This window comes from Lissotriton vulgaris, chromosome 3_1, assembly GCF_964263255.1.
Source record: "Lissotriton vulgaris chromosome 3_1, aLisVul1.2, whole genome shotgun sequence".
NCBI classification, from domain to species: Eukaryota; Metazoa; Chordata; class Amphibia; order Caudata; family Salamandridae; genus Lissotriton; species Lissotriton vulgaris.
In genome coordinates, this window is record NC_141689.1 from 1,815,366,415 (window position 1) to 1,815,386,550 (window position 20,136).

The 20,136-nt window shown below is 50.1% G+C and overlaps 1 protein-coding gene across 1 annotated transcript in view; it reads left to right on the top strand.

The window, feature by feature from the left end:
* Positions 1-20,136, top strand: part of LOC147728485 (uncharacterized) — a 310,726-nt gene that overhangs the window by 184,947 nt on the left and 105,643 nt on the right. Inside the window, exon 6 of the mRNA XM_086962261.1 lies at positions 13,668-13,740. Coding sequence (XP_086818387.1) covers positions 13,668-13,740 — 73 coding nt within the window. The remainder of the gene's footprint in view (positions 1-13,667; positions 13,741-20,136) is intronic.

Genomic DNA, 20,136 nt, shown 5'->3' on the forward strand with positions numbered 1-20,136 from the left:
TCTGCTTCGGAGTAGGTTTCAAAGGTTGACCATGTTGCATTGTTTTTAGGTTCGGTGGGTGTTATGCAGTTGAGTGTGCTGTGGAGTCTTGCGTAAGCGTGGAGATCATTCTTTATGTTGTCAGTTTTTTGGGTAAAGAAAGTGGCGAAGTCTTCACAGGAGGGTGCTTCGTGCAAGGTACTGAGAGGTTGGGGTTGTTCCTTGGCTTGTGTTCTGATTAACTCAAACAGTTTTCTAGGGCGATTTTTTGCTTGGTCGAGCTGGAGGCTGAAGAAGTTTGCTTTTGAGCGCTTTATTTTCCTGAAGTAGGCGTTTCTCTTTTTCTTCAGGGTTTTCAGGTGTAGTGCAGAGGGAGCTGTCCTCCAGGTGCGCTCTGCCAATCTCATGGCTCGTCTATCTTCATTGAGACTCCCGTCGTACCATGGGTTGGAGATTTTAGCGGAGACTCTTTTTAGCTGCATGGGAGCAGCCTCATTAATTATTGAGGTCACTGCGCTAAGATAGTGGTCAGTCAGGGATTGGACATCTGTAACGCCAGTAGGGGGGCGTAGGAGGTCGCGACTGTTCGGGGGTAAGGATAATGGGTTGAGTCTTTTCAGGTCTCTTTTCCAGACTTTAGGTCTGGTGGGTTGAACAGAATTGAGTTTGACTTTTTCATTGATGTGAAATGTAACAATATGATGGTTTGACCAGTCACAGGGTTGAATAGCCTCAAGTTGAGTAGCGCCCTCTTTGGCGATGATAAGGTCGAGGATAGAGCCTTTCTCGTGGGTCGGGCTGTTGCATAATTGTGTGAGGTCCAGGGCGCTGAGGAAGCTTTTAAGACTATTTACCACCGCATCGTTAAGATCGTTCCAATGGAGGTTGAAGTCGCCCAGGTATATTTGGGTGAGCTGTCGTCCTGCGTTGGTTGAAATCAGGTCCATCATTTGCTGGGCGAAGATGAGGTGGTCTCTGGGAGGGTGGTAAATGCCATGGAGAGAGCATATCGGTTTGCCATCACTGATGATATCGAGGCAGATGTATTCGTAGGAAGTTGGAGAGGGTAGGGACGGCACGGAAAGTGACAGAACAGAAAGGTTGTTCCTGTATATGCATGCGATTCCGCCACCTATCTTGCCAGACCTGTCAAGCCTAATGATGTGGTAGTTAGGGGGGACCAGAATGTCCATTATAGGTGTAGAGGATTCGGTTAACCAGGTTTCAGTCAGGATGATTAGGTCAAGGTCCAATCTTAGGATGAGATCAGCGATGGCGGAGGAGTGTTTAGAAGCCGATCTGCAGTTTAGGAGAGTGCATTTGAGACGGGGTGTGTCTGGAGAGGAAGAGGGTACTAGAGAGAGGGGGACTTTTCTAAGGTTATTTGGGACGGATATTCTGTTGTTAAGAGTGGAGGATCTACGGGGGGTTGAGTGTATTGTGGGGATGGGGAGGTGCGAGGCAGTTGTGAGGTTTAGGGGAGCTTGGTCGTAGGAGCGGAGGAGGGAGAGAGTGTCGAGGTCCGAGAGAGGGTTGCATGTACGAAGGGGGCGGTTGTTGCGATTGTGGGCGGGGATCGTGGTCCAGTGAGTGCGGCGGTTGTGCTTGTTGCGATTGTGGGCATGGATCGCGGTCCGGTGCGCGGGACATGGCTTAGGAGCGTCGTCGGGATCGGGAGGGGAGCAGGTTGAGAGGGGGGGTGGTGGTGAGTGAGGCGAGTCTAGGGGGTGTGGTGAGCAGCTCTTTGATGGTGTGCATGTCTTCCTTGATGGTGTGAATTTCTTCTTTGAGTTGTAGGAGGAAGGACATAATCTTGTCTAGCGTGGGGTGAGTATTAGTGCTGGGGGTGGAAGTCATGGTTGGGTGGCTGACCTGGGACTTAGCGTGCGGGTGGGGGGGAGGGTTAGTGTTCATGCAGGGCTCCGTGTTGTCGTCGTGCGGGTTCGTGTTAGGGAGAGAGGGTAAGGGGGCGATGGGAGTGGATGAAGTATGCAGGAGGTTGAAGGCGTGGAGGCGGGGATTCATGGCAGGCGGAGAGAGCGGGGTGGAAGTGGAGTGTATGATGGTGGTGAAAGGGGAGCCTGAAGGGAAGTGAGGGCTGAGAGTGGGGGGGAGTTGAGGTTGGAGATGGTCCTGTCGTGGGGCGGGGGAGTTAAGATAGTAGATGTGGTGTGCTCTGTATGGTTAGTTAGCGTGTGGAAGTGGGGGCTGAGAGAGGGGGGGACAGGGTGTGGGATTTATCGCTATGTGTGTCGATCTGGTGCTGAACTAGGTTAGAGGGGTTGTGGGCGGGGTCTATGGTGTCCGGGGGGAGAGGATGGGTGGGAGTATTATGAGTGGGGGTCACCGGGGTGGGAGTGTGGGGTCGGCTGGTGTGTGATGGGAGGTTATTTATGTCTGTGATTGCGGAGTGTGGGGTGGGTGCAGCAGGTGGGTGAGTGACTGGTGTGGTGGGGGAGGAGGTGAGGTGCATGTCGTTCTGGTGCTGAGCTAGGTAAGAAGAGTTGTCGGTGGGGGCTGTGAGGTCTAGGGTGATAATACTGGAGGGGATGTGAGTGGAGGTCCGATGGTTGGAGAGGTTGTCTTTGAAAGTGGGGAACAGGTTGTCTAGTAGTTCCAGGTTCCTGTCTGTGGATTGAATTAGGACAATCCCGTTATTGTAAATAGTAATAGTGGTTCTGCCTAGGAAGAGTTGGGAAGGTGTGATGGAGAGAGTTAAGCAGTGAGCAGATTTCCTGGTGGTGGAGACAGTGAGTAGTGTGAGGAACATTTTTCTCCATTGAGCTCTGCGAGAGGTGTGGAAGATGATATCGATGTTAAGGGATCCATTGACTGGTGAGAAGTAGGTGTCGACAAGGGGGATTTCAGGGTGAGACCTCAGGAAGTTGTGTTTAAAGCGTTTAGCGGCTTTTTTGGTGAGTGCGGATGGGTAGTTGATTTTATATGTGTGCTTGCCGATGGGCTCCATACTGGGATGGCGGTATATGTGTAGGTGAGTGTGGCGGTAAAGGTGGGTGTGGGAGGGTAGATGATAGTGCGACACGTGCGCAAAGAACAATGCAGACAGTAGGTTACATGGTAGTGTACACAAGTGACCTTAGTGAGTAACAAAAATAGCCTACATATAGGGGTAGCAATCTGAGTAAAGCACTATGCCGACAGTAAATTACGTGGTACACAAATGCCACTAGTGAGTAACAATGAAACAATGAAAATGATCATGAGCTAATAACGTCTGTATAACAATAGTTATAATATTTACCCACATCAGACAAGGTCATTCGATTGTGGATTTCATTACGCTCACACACTTCCCCTCGGTCTCCTGCAGTCCCACACTTGAGCTATTCTGCGCTTCTTTGCCTGCCCTGTGCTCGCACACACTGTGTGATTAACAGTGTTGGGTCTGCTTTACAAACAAGCAGGTGGCTTTCAAGCTGTATGGTGATTGCCCTTGTTGCAAGCTTTGTGCCATCAGTCCCCTTATATGTCTAGGCGTGTGTTAGTGTGTTAAGGAGAGGTGTGGCGCAGCGACCAGAGCAGCTGATTTTGGAGTGCAGGGATCTTGGTTCGATCCCCGGTACCCGCAGGGCCGGACTGGGAACCACAACCGGCCTTGGAAAAGGGCTTGGCCGGCCCCCCTCTTTGCCGGGGCCGGTTTTCGGCCGATTTTGGTACATGACCGATTTTGCAGCTATGCTGCAAAAAAAGCCCTGTCCCATAAACGGCCCCCAGGGGCCCAAAACGGACCCCACCCGTGCAGCGCACAGGGGGATTGCCCGGTGCCCGCTATGGCCAGTTCGGGCCTGGGTACCCGTGACAGCTCAGCTCAGCATCATGTGACTCTGGGCAATAGCTCACTCCATCTTCTTGGCAACATTTGAAGCGTCTATGATTCTGGAGAATTTTTGCCCACCTAATTGAATTGGAAAATTTTTCAAATGGGCGAAATCTAAAATAATTTTGACTGTGTAAATGTATTATTTGGCACCTGTACGTTGGAGACTCAGCTATTACTATGGCTTCACAGCTCGATCAGTAGATCGGGGACGACCTTTCGAGCTGTTCTGAGGTTTCCATCGCAGGCTGGAGTTCAGCAAGTCTGTGGAGAGGATGCTGCAAGCAATGTGACAGAGCAGCTCTGGTTGTCACGTGTCTTTGCTTGCATTTCGGGGCTCCTTGCATCAAATGCAAGTTTTTCAACTGGGAGCTGTTAAAGGGCATACAGTCAGCTTGACATGGAACGTCTAACGCAAATACATAAAAAGCATTGGCATAGCCAATAGGTCTTGCCTTTAGGACCATATAAGTGTTTAGCCATGCAACAGTTGATGTTGTTGCACCAAGGATATTGTGCTGGATAACTAAACACTTATAAGGTCCTAAAGGCGAGACCTATTGGCTATGCCGATGCTTGTTTGGGGTAGTTGTTGCTGAGCAGTGTGATCCACCAACACCCCCGTTACCTTGGGCAGACTCATATTATTATATTTAGAACGTACTCTATGCATTTTGGAAGCTATGGGTTGTGAGTCACACATTACTACAAAATAGGTAATAAAGCAGTTTCTAAAACCAGGTAGGAGGATGAAGAGGCCATGGTCATCAGCAAAAGGCATATGGGGCATATTAGCAAGAACTTCGTTAAAATTATCGCTGTTTAAGCGTCAGGAAACTGCCGCTAAAACGGCGATAATGGGCTTGCTAATATGCGTTATAGAATTCCAATAGAAGCCCAGGTTAGATGTGCAGGACATCTAACCTGGGCTTCTATTGGAATTCTATAACGCATATTAGCAAGCCCATTATCGCCGTTTTAGCTGCAGGAAACTGCCGCTAAAACGTTGATACCTTTAACGAGGTTCTTGCTAATATACCCCATAGTTCCTTGTGCAATCCTCTGGAATTCTGTAAATGATCCAAACCCAAAATAATGGAACAGTGTACTTTATCAGTGACCGCACTTTGACCCCATTTCCCGTAATACATATTTAGAACTATAGAAATAACTTACCATCACCAATAGATGAACCAACTGCACTGACATGACAGGATCTGTGTCGCATTCCTCAACAATCATCCCACCAACTTTCAGTGTAACCACAATATTGTGTATGCAGCATTATTCATGGTCGAGACATAAACAGCATTTCTGTTCACAAAATTGTTTTCCAAATAAATACAAAAAAATCTCAGTCATATGAACTTGAACTTGAACTGTCATATGTTCAGGTGGCAGGAAAATTGCCCTTTTAGACTTTAAGTATGTCTTCATGCCATACCAAAATGTAAAAGTGTACGACAAGTAAGGTCTGCTATCTATTTTCTAATGGATAAGACCCTTTTCAGGTAATAGATATTTACTCAACTATAGCAAGTGCAAAGTTTAAATTTAGTGTTAAATTGTAAAAAAAATAATAATAATACAAATCCCAGGAGCATACCACCAGCTCTGCAGACGCTGGGGTTGAAGGATAGCTAAGCTGCCTTGTCTTCTTTCCATCTCTTGACTCTTTTGTTCCACCATCCTGCACTTCCTGTATTTTTATTTCTTTGTTATATGTATTTTCTATCCCTATATTATCCCTTTGGGCGATTTCGTATCTTTCTCTTTCTTTGTTTCTCTCTTTTTTTCCCTTTCCTATTTTGCTCTGAGCATGAGTCTGGTGACGAAAAATAACTCCTGGTCCCCAAAATGAGTACTGGTGCTCATCACCTGCAACTACCGGCTCGAATAAGGCACTGGTTGAATAATATTGTTAGTCATTGTTGATTGCAAGTGTAGTATTAAGGGCGCGCTTCCTTTTGATGGCAAGTATTACACAGCAGCTTTCTGTGCATTTAACTCATGCTGTGTATGCCATGAAACATCATGGAACACGTTCAACGTGAACAGCACAAACTGTCAGGGGCTTATTTGCAAGCCCCTTGCGCCGCCGATACGCCACTTTTCCCGTTAAAAGTGACGAACCGGCGGCGCAAGGGGCTTGTAAATAAGCCCCTGAGATGAGATCTTAAAACGTCATGCCTCAAAGCTTTGCACCTGAGCCAAGCTTCAGGGTCCACCTCGTGCCTTTAATACGCTTACAAACGAGCATTTCATCAAAAGGCAGAACTGCATTTTGTCATAATTTAAAATGGAGGGGAAGTTAAACGGAAGTCGGAACAATACCGCTGGAGTGTCACGGGTTGCATTGAATATATATAGCCTGTGCGCAAGCTCGCCGCGCAGCTATGTACCCAAGCAATTTCGAAAGGATGTTCACGAGGTTTTATTACTTTTTTTTTAAATCAGACCTCGATGAAATGCCCCACGCAGCCCGTGCCCATATTCTGGCCACCAGGTTACGTTACCTGCAGGGGCGCACAGGCCGCAATTTAACTGGTGGGGGTATTAAGGGGTAGGCGCACACTTTCACAGTTTTCTTTTTTTAGCAAGCGTTCTGGGTCAGGTTGCCCCTATATCAAGTTATAGCGCAGTTGAAGAGTTCACGGAAGGAAATATTACAGTGAACTCTGGCAGCCGTCACGGGTCGGGGGCTGCGGCCGGCCTCGGCAGCGAGGCCTCCTTGACAGGTGATCGCGCGCGGAATGCAAAGAGGAGCTGGCTCGTTTCCATGGGCGCCTACCAATGAGCGATGGTGACAGAAGCACAAAGGCCCGTGTCTGGCAGAGATACATTACAAAATGTGATTAGAATAAAAGGGAAGCGGCTCTGTGCTAATGGCCGCCTCTGCGACTCTGCCGGGCCCCGGGGAAAGCAGAGTCGCAGACTAGTCTTTCCCCGGGGTCTTTCGCGCAGGGGATAGTCCAGGCAGGGGAAGGGGAGGAGTTAGGGGGTGGGTACTTAAGCGCGGGGGAGGAAGGGATCTTCCTCTTTTCCGCGCCTGGCACCATCGGGAGGGAGCTCGAAAAGAGTTGTAGTTAGTGCGTAGTTGAGGCCTAGTGCTATTTTAGGGATTGTTCTCGGAGCTGTTCGTTCGACAGCTGGGTTTGTGCTTCTTTCCCTTGTTGTGGTTCTAGATTGTTTGGGATGTCTGGGGTACCAGCGGAGCAGGTCCGTGAGGCCTTGTTGCTGCTGGCCAGGGCCGGCCGCGATGACTTGATTAGGCCCGGGGTCTTGGATCAGGCCTGGGTGGGGGCCACCAGAGGCACGAGGGCTGCCTCGGCGGGGGTGCAGGCGGCGGTTTTTGCCTGCCTGGACGACGATCAGGTTCAGGAGGGTGGCTCAGGGGCCGGGAGAGGGGGGGGTGCCCCTAAGGATACTGCGCGGGGCGGGAAGCGCCGGTCGACTTCCACTCGCCCCTTCCCCAAATTGGATTTTGTGCCTGGGGCCTCGGGGGCGGCCGTGCGGGCCGTGCCCGAGGAGCTTCCGCTCCAGGGTCCTCTGATGGCGCCGGACGGTGCTGAGCAGGGGGTGGAGCTAGGTGACGCCCGGGCTGGGCCCGCGCTAGGCCTGGTCGGGTCGGAAGGTGACGGCGGGGCCCCCGGGGCCTTGGTCCGTTTGGATGGGGCTTCTTTTAGCGGGGATGGGCCTGGGCTTGACCTGCGGGTGTCTGGGGGCGGCCCGATTGACTTGTCCCGGGGCTCGAGGGCGGGCTCCCCGGCCGTGGTTCGGCCGTTGTTGCCTGGGTTTTCGATGGGTGGGGGTGCCCCCCCTTCTCTGGTCCCCATTGGCGGCCCAGGTTGGGTCCAAGGTTTCCAGCAGGTGGGTTTCTTCCCCCGGGGGTGCGGTTTTTATGGCCGCGGCCAGCCGCTCCCCCCCCCTGTCTGGGGTTCCGTCTCCTGGGAGGAGAGGGCCAGGGGAGAACGGATCTTGGAGCAGATTCGGGAGGTCAGGTGGGCTGAGGAGACCAGGGCCCGGGTTGGTTCTGTGTGGGGCCCCGACGTTGAAGGGCCCCCCACCCCCACCTCGGAGGAGGAGAGGGAGGCTGAGAGGCAGGAGGAGGAGATCCGGCGGGCGAGGTTGAAGAGGTCAGGCCTGGCCGCCCACCCTCCTGGGGGCGCGGCCGGGGTAGGGACGGCCAGCACGGCTTTGAGGCCCGATGGTGCCGGGGCCCTGCCAGGTTCGAGCGACCTGGGGGGCGGGAGGGGATCCAAGTCGGCAGGTGTCGGCAGAACTCAGGGGGGCCTAGCGGGGCGCAATACGGCTCCGAGACGCAGGCCGGAAGCAGCAGGGCAGTCCGCGGCGGCTGTCCCTCCCCCGCGGGATCGGGCAACGGTTTCTGGTGGCGCCACCGTTCAGCGTGGCCGCGAGTGTGGAGCCAAGGGAGTGAAACGTGCAGTAAAGTGTGTCTCGTCTGAAGGTGTGGATCTGGAACCGGTGCTTGAACTGGATTACGGTGCTGAGAGCGAGGAGTTGGAAGAAGGGGAGGTGCGGGATGACCTGGAAGGCGTAGGCCGCACGGTGGGGGGTGACGACCTTGGTGTCTTGCAGGTCGACCCCGGATCTCGGAGGAGGACTGGACCTGTGAAGGCCCGTGGGAAGGAGTCCAGAGAACGGCCCCGGGAGCGGACGGAGGCACCAACAGGTGAGAGTGCCTGGTGGGCGGTTTGGGATGACGCACCCCGGGGGGGGGGGAGGGGAGGAAGCGGCCCTGCCGTTCGGTGGGAGTGGGAGATGGGTCTGTGCGGGAGGGGGGGGCGCCTTCGGGCGGTCCACCTGAGGATGGTAAGGAGGTGGATGGTAAGTCGGTGACTTTGGGGGTACAAACTGACAAGGGTGACGGGAAGGAGGAGAAAGGGGTGAAGGTCCCGAAGAAGATGCCGTACATGGGGCTGGCTATGCCGTTGGGGTCCCATTTGTCCGAGAAGATGAGGGAAAGGATCTGGAAACATGAGTTTGTGGATGTTTTTAAGTTGTTGCACAGGGAGGTGCAGGCGAAGGAGGGTTCCAAGGAGGAGGAGTGGGAGTTGACGAGGCGGCCTAGAGTGCCTATCACGATGGAGAATTGGACTTCGGCTTTTCTGATCTATGCTAGTGTGTATTGTGTGAAGTACCTTGACCGGGCGATTGCCTTGTTCAAATACATGGACATAGTGCGCAAGGCGCAGATGCAGTTTGGGGGTTTTGCTTGGTTGAGCTATGATGAGGAGTTCCGTGCCCGAGTCGGCGCCGATCCTGAGAAGTGTTGGGGGGAGGTGGATCAGGAACTCTGGATGCAGTGGATGGCGTCGTCGCACTCTTCGGCCTCTACTCACACGGCCAGCGGTCTCCCGGTGTTGTATCGGTCTTTTCCGACGCGTCCCGCCCAGGGCGGGGCGGGGGGCGGAACTGTGCCCAGCACCATTGTGTCCGGACAGTCGCCCAAGCCGGGGGGAGGGGGAGCCACCACAGGAGTGTGTTGGAGCTACAGTCGGGGTTTCTGCTCCAGGTACCCGTGCAAGTTTAAACATGAGTGTTCTAAGTGCGGTGGGAAGCACCCCATCACTCAGTGCCTCTCCCTCACTACTCCCTCGGAGCAGTGGAGGAATGCCAGGGGGCGAGGCCAGCCTGGCCCGAAGGGCGCCTACTCCGGTTAGAGTGGGGGCGATGGCCCCGTGGCTCGCGTGCTACCCTGACCGCGAGGCCGCGGCGCGGCTCTTTTGGGGTTTCTCCGAAGGCTTTCGGGTGGGTTATCAGGGCCCCAGGGAGCGGCGGTGGGCCGAGAATTTGAAGTCGGCGCGTGACCTGCCGGAGGTGGTGGCTGCGAAACTGCAGAAGGAGGTGTCGGAGGGGAGAGTTGCAGGTCCTTTCCTGGACTGGCCGCTGCCTGACCTGATTGTCTCGCCACTGGGGGTTGTGCCGAAGAAGGAGGAGGGGGAGTTCAGGATGATTCATCACTTGTCTTGGCCGGAGGGTAGGTCGGTGAATGACTTCATCGCCGAAGAAGACTCGAGGGTGCTGTATGCGTCGGTGGACGATGCGGTACGGATGGTGCGTTCCTGTGGGCCCGGGGCGGAGCTGGCGAAGTGTGACATCAAGTCGGCTTTCCGGCTCTTGCCGATTCACCCGGCGGATTTCGGGCTCTTGGGCATGCAGTTCGAGGGTGCCATCTATGTCGACAAGGTCCTCCCCATGGGTTGTGCTATCTCCTGTGCCCTGTTCGAATTGTTCAGCTCCTTTTTGCAGTGGGTCATGGTGAGGGTGAGCGGGTGTCGAGAGGTCACTCACTACCTGGACGATTTCCTCTTCCTGGGACGGGCGGGGTCGGGGGATTGTGGCAGGGCCCTGTCGCGTTTCCAGTCTCTGGCGGTGCAGTTTGGGGTGCCTCTGGCGCCTGAGAAGACGGCTGGTCCCAGCTGTTGCCTCACTTTTCTGGGGATTGAATTGGACTCGGTTGCGTGGTTGGCTCGTCTGCCTGCGGCTAAGGTGCGGGAGATTTTGGATTGTCTGGAGTGGGCAGTGGGGGAGAGGAGGATCCCGTTGCGGGCGGTTCAGAGGCTGCTGGGTTTCCTTAACTTTGCGTGCAGGGTTGTCCGGGCGGGGCGCACGTTCTGTCGGCGGCTCGGCATGGCCATGTCGGGGGCAGTGCTTCCGCATCACCGGGTGAGACTCACGTTGGGGGTGCGGTCGGATCTCAGGACTTGGATGACCTTTCTGCGGGAGTTCCATGGAGTGCCTTTGGAGTTTGATGAGGAGAGGATGGTGTGGCAATGCCAAATTTTTTCCGACGCGGCCGGGTCGGCGGGGTTTGGTGTGTTTTGGGATGGGCGGTGGTGCGCGGAGAGCTGGCCGGCCTCCTGGTTGAAGCAGGGCAGGAGTATTGCTTTTCTCGAGTTCTTCCCTTTGTTGGTGGCGCTGGTGGTGTGGGGGGATGACTTTCGGGACAGGTCAGTGCTTTTCCATGTAGACAACATGACGGTTGTGGACCTTGTGAATAACCAGAGGGCGAGGGACCTGCGAGTGTTGAAGCTGTTGCGTAGGTTCATGCTGACGTGTCTGCAATTGAATGTGGTGTTTCGAGCCAAGCATGTCCCTGGGGCGAATAATGACATTGCGGATGCTTTGTCTCGTTCGCAGTGGCAGCGGTTCCGACATCTGGCGCCGGGAGCGGACGCCTGCAAGACCGAGCTGCCGGCCGGCATCTGGGCCTTGGGGGAGTGAGGATGATTGGTCTGGTGGAGGGTTCGCTGGCTCCGTCCACGAGGAGGACATATCGTTTGGCATGGTCTGAATTTAGTTCTTTTATGGGTTGGACGGTGGACGGTGTGGTGAGTGGTGAGTCGGAGGTACGGGGGGGTGTGCGGGGCTATGTGCTCTCTTGCATGGACAGGGGCCTGACGGCGGCGACGATTTCTGGAAAGTTGGCTGGCATTTCCTTCTACTGTGTTTTGTTTCTGGGTTTCGACCCCACCAAGGATGTGGTACTGGCTCGCATGTTGCGGGGGTGGGGCCGGGAGAGGAGTGTTGGGGGGGGGGCGCCCGCGGGAGGCGGTGACGTTTGACCTGTTGGTACGACTGGTGGGGGTGTTGCCTGAGTGTTGCTATGACGGCGCTGAGGTGGGCTTGTTCCGTTTGTGCATGGTGTGGATGTTTTTTGGGGCCTTCCGGGTGTCTGAGTTGCTGGGCACGAGGCGGGGGCCTGGGCGCTTGTGCGAGGATGTGCGGGTGGATGCGGGTCGTTTGGGGATCTGGCTGGGCCGCTCGAAGACTGATCAGTTGGGCCGGGGTACGTGGGTGTGGTGGAACGAGGCTGGTGGGGCGGTTTGCCCGGTGCGAGAATGGCGCTCCTTCTGCGGGGCGGGGGGCCCGCGGGGGACGAGATTTTCCAGCATGCTTCAGGTGCGAGGTTGACGGCGGGCCAGCTGTTGGCGGTGTTGAGGAAGGCTTTGGGTCGATTGGGGATGAATGGGGCGGGGTTTGGTACTCATTCCTTCCGTATTGGTGCTGCCACTGCAGCGGCCCGTCTGGGTTGGTCCTGGGACCGGATTCGGAGCATTGGTCGTTGGAAGTCTCGCTGTTGCGAGCGGTATGTGAGGAAGTAGTGGGGGTCCCAGGCAGGTTGTTGGTTTGTGATTTCTGTTTTGCCCGTTTCTAACTTCTTTTTTCTTCGTAGGTTGCGTGGGTGGCCCGGGTGGTAAGACAGTGACGTGGATCGTCGGGCACTCCTTTGTGCACTGGGCGTCCAAGTACGCCGACCAACAGGTTTACGGACGTAACCTGGGACTGAGAGGACAATTGCACGAGGTGAAGTGGTGGGGAAAGAGTGGAATGCGATGGGGGGCACTACTGCCCTGGCTCGCGAAGATGGTGCCCCAGAGGGGCTGCCCGGATTTGTTGATCATCCATCTGGGGGAGAACGACCTGGTGCAATTGTCCGGACTGGCTCTGTTGCAATTGATGCAGAGGGACTTGGATGTGCTTAAATCAAGGATGTCGGGGGCCTGCATTGCCTGGACGGAGCTGGTCCCCCGAAAAGTTGGAGAGGGGCCATGAAACATGGGGCCATTGAGAAGGCCCGGAGAAAGTTGAATCGGGCAATGAGACTTTACTGTGTTGACAGGGGGGTGAAAGTCATCGCACATCCTGGAATTCGCCTGGAGGAGCCTTTAGCCTTTAGGGAGGACGGTGTGCATCTGTCTCAGCTGGGGAATGCTTGGTATATGATGGAGCTGAGGGATGTGGTGAGCAAGCTGTGGAATGAATCTATCTGGTGTCGGAGGGAGTGACTTGGCCCTGACAGACGGACGGCCCCGGGGCGGGGGGGGTGGGGCAGTGTACCGCCCTCCAGGGGGTCCACTGGGTGGCAGGTTCCGAAGGGATAGGGGGTCAAGAGCGGGCATACCCATCCCTTGGGGGGGGAGACTTGGTCAGGACGGATCGAACTGGGTTTGAAGTTGGCAATGGCTGGGGGCTGGAAGGGTGATTGACGGCAAGTGGAGGGTGTTTGGAGCCGCTAGGGCTCAGTACTGACAGGAATGATTGAAAACGATTGGGGGGGATGTATGAGTGGGATGTTTCTGTTATTGTTTACTGTTCTATTGTTATGCGCAGTTCTGGTCTAATAAATGGCCTTTTACGCCTATAACTGCGTGGTCTGTTTATTGCGCGATGCCGGGCCCCGGGGAAAGCAGAGTCGCAGACTAGTCTTTCCCCGGGGTCTTTCGCGCAGGGGATAGTCCAGGCAGGGGAAGGGGAGGAGTTAGGGGGTGGGTACTTAAGCGCGGGGGAGGAAGGGATCTTCCTCTTTTCCGCACCTGGCACCATCGGGAGGGAGCTCGAAAAGACCACCCACCCACCCGGCAGTTGGAGGTGGCTTGTGGGTTGGCTTTGTTGCGTTGCCAGTTTAGGCCAGAGCTGCGGTAGGCAGGTTCCGAAGGGATAGGGGGTCAAGAGCGGGCATACCCATCCCTTGGGGGGGGAGACTTGGTCAGGACGGATCGAACTGGGTTTGAAGTTGGCAATGGCTGGGGGCTGGAAGGGTGATTGACGGCAAGTGGAGGGTGTTTGGAGCCGCTAGGGCTCAGTACTGACAGGAATGATTGAAAACGATTGGGGGGGATGTATGAGTGGGATGTTTCTGTTATTGTTTACTGTTCTATTGTTATGCGCAGTTCTGGTCTAATAAATGGCCTTTTACGCCTATAACTGCGTGGTCTGTTTATTGCGCGATTCCATCTTTTAGCGATTACGCGAAAGGTAGCCTGGGCTGCCGCCCTGCGCCACAGACTACGCTGACATTTATTTTCTGCTCTCTTTGAAACAGGCGCTGCTCCAAGCCGTCAGACCGGAAGCGGCAGCCTCAGCACATCACTGGTTGAAGAAGGCAGACGCACAAGGTAGGCGCCAGCAGGTCCTCGATTAATGAAGGCCAAGTTGGCTGGATTTTTGGTGGTGGCTGTAATTACGCCTGTGGACCATTGTTAATCAACACATATTCTGGCACCAGTTTAGATCTATCTATCTATCTATCTATCTATCTATCTATCTATCTATCTATCTATCTATCTATCTATCTATCTATCTATCTATCTATCTATCTATCTATCTATCGATCGCATGGATAAACCTTTTTATTATATGTGTAAACCTTTTTAACACTCATATTTCAGAGAAAAGAGGGCTTTACTGTGAATTATTTTCCACAATTCACAGTGCTGACTTCATTTGCCATAGATGTAGCTTCCCTAAACAAATAATTACATTGATGGTTATCTCAGCATTTTTTCTTTCTTTCAGTGCTGATAAAAAACGCTTTCACAATGACAATGCTGCTCTGAGAGCACTATTCAGCACACCTGATACGCACACTCTTCCATGTTGATCCTTGATACAAGCATCTATCAATGAGCCTTCCATATTGTGTTAAACTAAGCATTGTAAATGCCGAACCTGGTCATCAAAAAGTGAAATACATTGTCCCGCAGTGCACCTTACTTTTCCATTTTCACTACTCAGTAGTGTCAAAGTACTACAAATGAAAAGGACCTTTTATATACATGTTTTTAATTTCCTTACAATGCTGCTTTTTATTTCAAATTTGACTTATAATAATACATATCGTTGCTTGAAACACATTTTTCGATATTAGCACATTATCTATTTCCCGACAAAAACACACAGTTTTCAAAACAATGACATATATCTCTGCAGGCTCAGGCAATCAATGAATAATACAAATGAAACTGAGGATGAAACTCAGGTCCACAGGAATTACGTGATTCTGCAGCCGTGGTTCTTTTTCCATATTTATGGATTTTCTGCCTTTGCTACATAATCCAACATCTGCTGCATAATCTGCATATTTTAACAAAAACATTTTGTTTCTAGTTCAAATGGATCAAAAGTAACAAAACACAACAACATGTGTTTGCGCTCAGTGAAAGGCCAGTCCCAAAGATTTATCAGTCCTCTTTCAATTGCTAATTTCTGTATTTGGTTCTTATACTAGTACTAATGAGGTGAAATCCTTGCCCCAACAGTATCACCATGTGTAAAAGTTACAAAATAGGGAAGTAATACTATGAAAAAGGTGCTGCAGCATATTTGCCTTTTCCAGCTGCATAATTTAGACAACTCTGTTGCATAATTTGGTGCTCCCCTGACGCATAATTCCAGTGGCCCTGATAATATGTAAATGCTCCAAATCTTTCCAAAGAGTGCTAAAATCAATTAATATAATTTAATATAGATAATACAGAATAAGTGATGTGTAATGTGATCTTATACTGCCTTTTCTGGGTTGGGATGTAATGTAATGTATTTGTTCTTGTAAAGCGCACTGCTGCCCTGAGGCGTCGTGGCGCTGTAGACCGCTGGGGAACCCGTCCTGGCTATCCCTGTGAGATGGTCCCTACTGGGTATCTCCAAGGTGAAACCAGGCATCCCCGGCGAATGTGGGGGGCCGTTGTAGAGATGAGGCAAGCTAATGCCCAGAGTTGCCGAGTGTGATCCCTGGTTAGAGTAGGCACCGAGGCGAGAATTATCGAGTCCACTGACCCTGGTCCACGACCTTTATAAACCACTCTGCCTTTGACCTCCTTGTTTATGATGTCACCAAATTCCTTCAATGACAATAGAGGCCCATATTACTCATGTGGTCTGCTGTTTGGCTTAGCACTCCCAGTACAAGGACACCCTCAGTATACTTTTACACTTAGGGCCTGATTACGACTTTTTGCGGTGTGGGGGCAGGCGGCACTCTTTTGCTGCCTGCCTGCCTGCCAGATTAAAACTTAAAAGTGGCAGTGGCTTTGAAAAAAACCATTGCAATCATGGCAATTGCCAAACATATTTCAGCCTCAGGTCCGACGCTCCATCTCCAGGGAATGCCGCTCCACCTCCAGGGAACGGTGCATGGCGGCGACGGTGGTCCCATGGCGATCAGATCGCCCAAGTCATAATGGGTCAGTTGAACCACTGGTGCAGCATTCGCTGGACAACCACCACCGCACTTCCACGAGTCTGGCAGCCCTTGGTCCGCCTGATTCGTAATTAGGCTCTTAACCAAATTTCACTGATTTAGGTGTTCTTCAGAGGTCTGTGAGGCCCCAGAGGGAGAAGCACAAGTGCTGTACAGCATTTGGCTATTGGTTTGAATATCTGGTATTTTCTTGTCGAGGACAGACTGAAATGCTTCTCTCGGCTCTTGATTTAACTAATGCAGGGCTCACAGCATCACCTCTGACATTTTGTGTAGTACTAGCTCTCTAAGTGTTTGAGTTAGTGATTCTCAACCAGGTAAGATTTTGCATAAAAAATGTAAAGAATGAAATTAATTCCAAAATCAGTTCATGCTAACATAATACTCTGCACTTCGACCAGAACACCAGATTGTTTGAACCTTTGTACGTCCTATATTTCAGATTTTGTGACTGCACTTTTTCATTGCTTCTATCGAGGGACTGCCAGTACAATTTACTAAGTACTGTTGCGAACCAGTTACATTGTTGCTTTTTGGAATTTCATCACTGATCCTGGTTTGTATGAACCCAATATACGAAGGACCTGATTATGAGTTTGATACTGTGGGAGTGTGGTGGCATGCCACCGCCCCGTTTCCACACTGCCAAACCTCACTGCCGGCCACCTGCCAGATTATGACTTTTCTCATTGTCTGGAGGGAGGCCCTTTTGCATTCTAAAATGCCTATTAGGAAGGCATTGCAATAGGAAATCCAAAGCCCGTTCCTGCATGGCATGGACTGTGCAGTCCATGCCGTCCTTGAATAGGGGTCCCATGCCGTGCTTGAATAGGGGTGCATGCAGACAGGGGACACACCATGTGCCTCCTGCATGCCATGAGGGAACAGGGGGCCATGTAGGGCCCCCTTAGTTTCCTCACCGCCAACAGGTTTCATGGCAGGCTCACTGTCATGAAATCTATCTCAGTGAGGAGACCCCTAATATTCTTGCGGCTCTCAGACTGCTGCACCACCGCCAAGGATCGCGTATCCCTGACGGTTACAGGTGTTCTATGGCGGTCCGACCACCATAGTTGTAATACGGCGTTCAGACCACTGGTGCATCGGTCCCGGCCGCCACTGCACTCTCTACCTTGAGTTTGGCAGGCCTAATTAGGCCCTAAATTATTGGTGGGATTTTTTCCCATAAATAAGGTGCATGTCCGTTTTCTACTTACTGAGATTTGGCAGCAATATTGTGCCTTTATTCCAGTGGGCTGTTACAACACTTAAGCATGAGAGTGACGCCTTATTCACATCCTTTCATTCAGATTTGACTTTCTGTGAATCTCCCTGGATAGCGTTCCAGCATCTATAACAATACACTCTTATTTTTATCTTCATCATTATAATCAATGATAATAATAGAAATATATTATTAATACCAAAACCGTTGATGATGACTTTAATCATGATTATTTTTCCTCTTATCATTGCAGTATAGTAGTATTAGTGTTTACGTTTTGATATTAGTATTTACGTAGACTGCTCTACCAGAATTGAAACCATTGGCACACATGGTATGAGTGCTCACTCCCTCTCTTGTGCAGCTTCTCTGTTCTTCACATACACTCATGCTTTGGTGTAACCATAGTTCAGTACAGGCGACTGATTTAAATTTCTTTGTTTCACTTCTTGGATTTTTACTCATGCTGTTGCAAAACACAACTTTCTTGATTTTTACTGGTGCTGTTGCAAAACACAACTTCCGGGATAATTCTGAATCTAACCCTACAGTAAAATGGAGAACAAGTGCATATTTGTGATCTAAACAAAAAGTCTCAGTAAAATCGAACATTGATGGTTATGAAGAAAGGAAGAATAGTGGCATTTTATAGTAGCCTGGGCTCGATAATTCTTTTAACTTGCCAAGGACAAGATTCCTCTGCAGAAAAGGTGTGGGGCGGAAGGGTGTCAAATATAAATATTCTGCACCTTTCTTTTTTTTTTTTCTTTTTATTATTGAACCAGATCTGAACAGACAGTATAAAGAGAAAAAGACAGATTACAATCAGCTTATTGCAAATAATACAAATACAGATAATACATCAATACTGAATCAGTAAAACAATTGAAAGAAGTGACATACAGTTGTAAAAAAAGCATATATAACAAAAATGCTGCGGAAAAAAAAAGTTTTTTAAATTAACTCATAGTTACGACACCAGTTTTCCAATTTGTTATTGGGTGCCATATTGAATCTCCACGTTTCTTTGCTCTAGTTCCCCTAGTAGCATAAATAGCCGTCTCATAGCTAAAATCTGCTAAGAATCGGGCTAACCACATCTGGAAGCTAGGGGGTTCAAGTTCTTTCCTGCGGGCTGACAAAATGATTCTAAGAACAGCCGTTCCAATAAATAGCAATCTTTCCTCATGTTTTGGGAGTTCTAACGAGGAGTCATAGCCAAACATAAACAGTGTTTGGGATTCAGGGAGTTTACGCCCAAATATCACCTGCCAATAACCACTAATCGCTTTTTTAATGAGATCGAGCTTTGGACAATTGCTAAACATATGTATTCGTGTCGCTGGGCCCTGCGAACATCTAGGACACAACTCATTTTCCCTTTTACCCCAGTTGAAAAGTTTGGCAGGAGTATAATTAAGGTTGAATACAGTTTTATACGTCTGAGCTTTAAGATTACTAGCCATAAACAGTGAATCACTTAGTTCCAACACTTTATAAATATCAACATTAGGATTATTAATTTTTGTAGCCCAGTTTGCTTCGGTTTTCTCCAAATCATCTTGGATGTTAGTTAATAAAATATCATACAGTAATCCTATTTTTATATTTGGTCTATTAACAGCTTCTATAATATCCACTCTTGTTAGACTTATGGCCGATCCTTTTGCTATGAGATTAGCATAGATTTGCACATATTTAATATAATCACCATTAGATAATTGATATTTATTCTTTAAATCTATAAACTTAGTTTCAAAATTATTTAACAGAAAATCCTTTATTCTACAGATTCCAAGTCTTTGCCATTTCCTAGCTATAACGTCATGGAAGAGGCCATGAGTGGTTTTCGGTTGCCATATTGAGGTGTATCTATTAAATTTCGTGATTTTCATATGTTTAGCAATCTTAGCCCAGACCTTCCAAGCACTGCTTACAATTTCAAATGTACATATCTTTCTAATATCTTTTGCTTCTGTTTGTTGTAAAAACAGCCCATTTACATCTCTTCCGAGAACTAGCTCATAAATTGATGGTAAAACACTGACGTCTACGATAGCTATCTCAGGACTAAAATTAAGCAGGGGTGACATTTGTTTAAGGAGTGCTGCCCAATGATGTAGGCTAGTATTGGGAATGGCAAGCCCACCTCTATCTCTAGGTAATGATAATAACTTGTGGGATCTCCTGATCTTTCCTTGTTGCCATAAAAATTTACTCATAAGAGAGTTGAGTATTTTTAGGGTTTTAGAAGCTACTGCAAAGGGAATTGCACGGAACAAATATAGACATATAGGCAGCACATTCATTTTAAGAAAATTACCTCTTCCAATGATTGATAAGTGTAAACCATTAACCCGATCCAGATCTTTTTTTATTTTTTCAATAAGAGGGTTATAATTAAGAACATTTATTAATTTACCATCAGGGCTGATAGTAATTCCTAAATAGGTAGCTCTATCAGCTCTTCTCTGATCGATATAGTTAATGTTATCAGTACAAAGTACAATTGTCTTCCCCCGGTTCAGGGAATACCCTGAATGGATATCATATTCAGAGGTGAGGGACACGATTTCCTCCATAGCCTCAATCGGGTCGGATGTAATAACCGCAATATAATCGGCATATGCTAGAACTTTTGTCGACTATTGATCACAAATAATCGGATTAATGGATTGGCTCTCAAGAATTTTTAAAATTAATGGATTTATATACAATGCAAATAACAGGGGTGAGCATGGGCACCCTTGTCTGGTTCCCCTGGTGATGTTAATATAACTAGATTCAGTTCCTAACATCTGAAGTTTTGCTCTGGGTGATATATACATAGATTTAATGGCTTTAATAAATTTGGGGCCGAAATTATTGTGTAACATAACTGCCCGAAGGAAGCTCCACGATCAAAAGCCTTTTCGGCATCCAGCAAGATCATTGACATCCGACTCCCCGTGACAGACATGGCATCAAAGAGGGCAATCGCCCTACATGTATGAGCGGTAGTGCCTTTACCAGGAAGGAAGCCATGCTGCCAAGGGGAGACAAGTTGTTCAATAACCCTGCTGAGTCTCGTGGCCATCACTTTGGCAT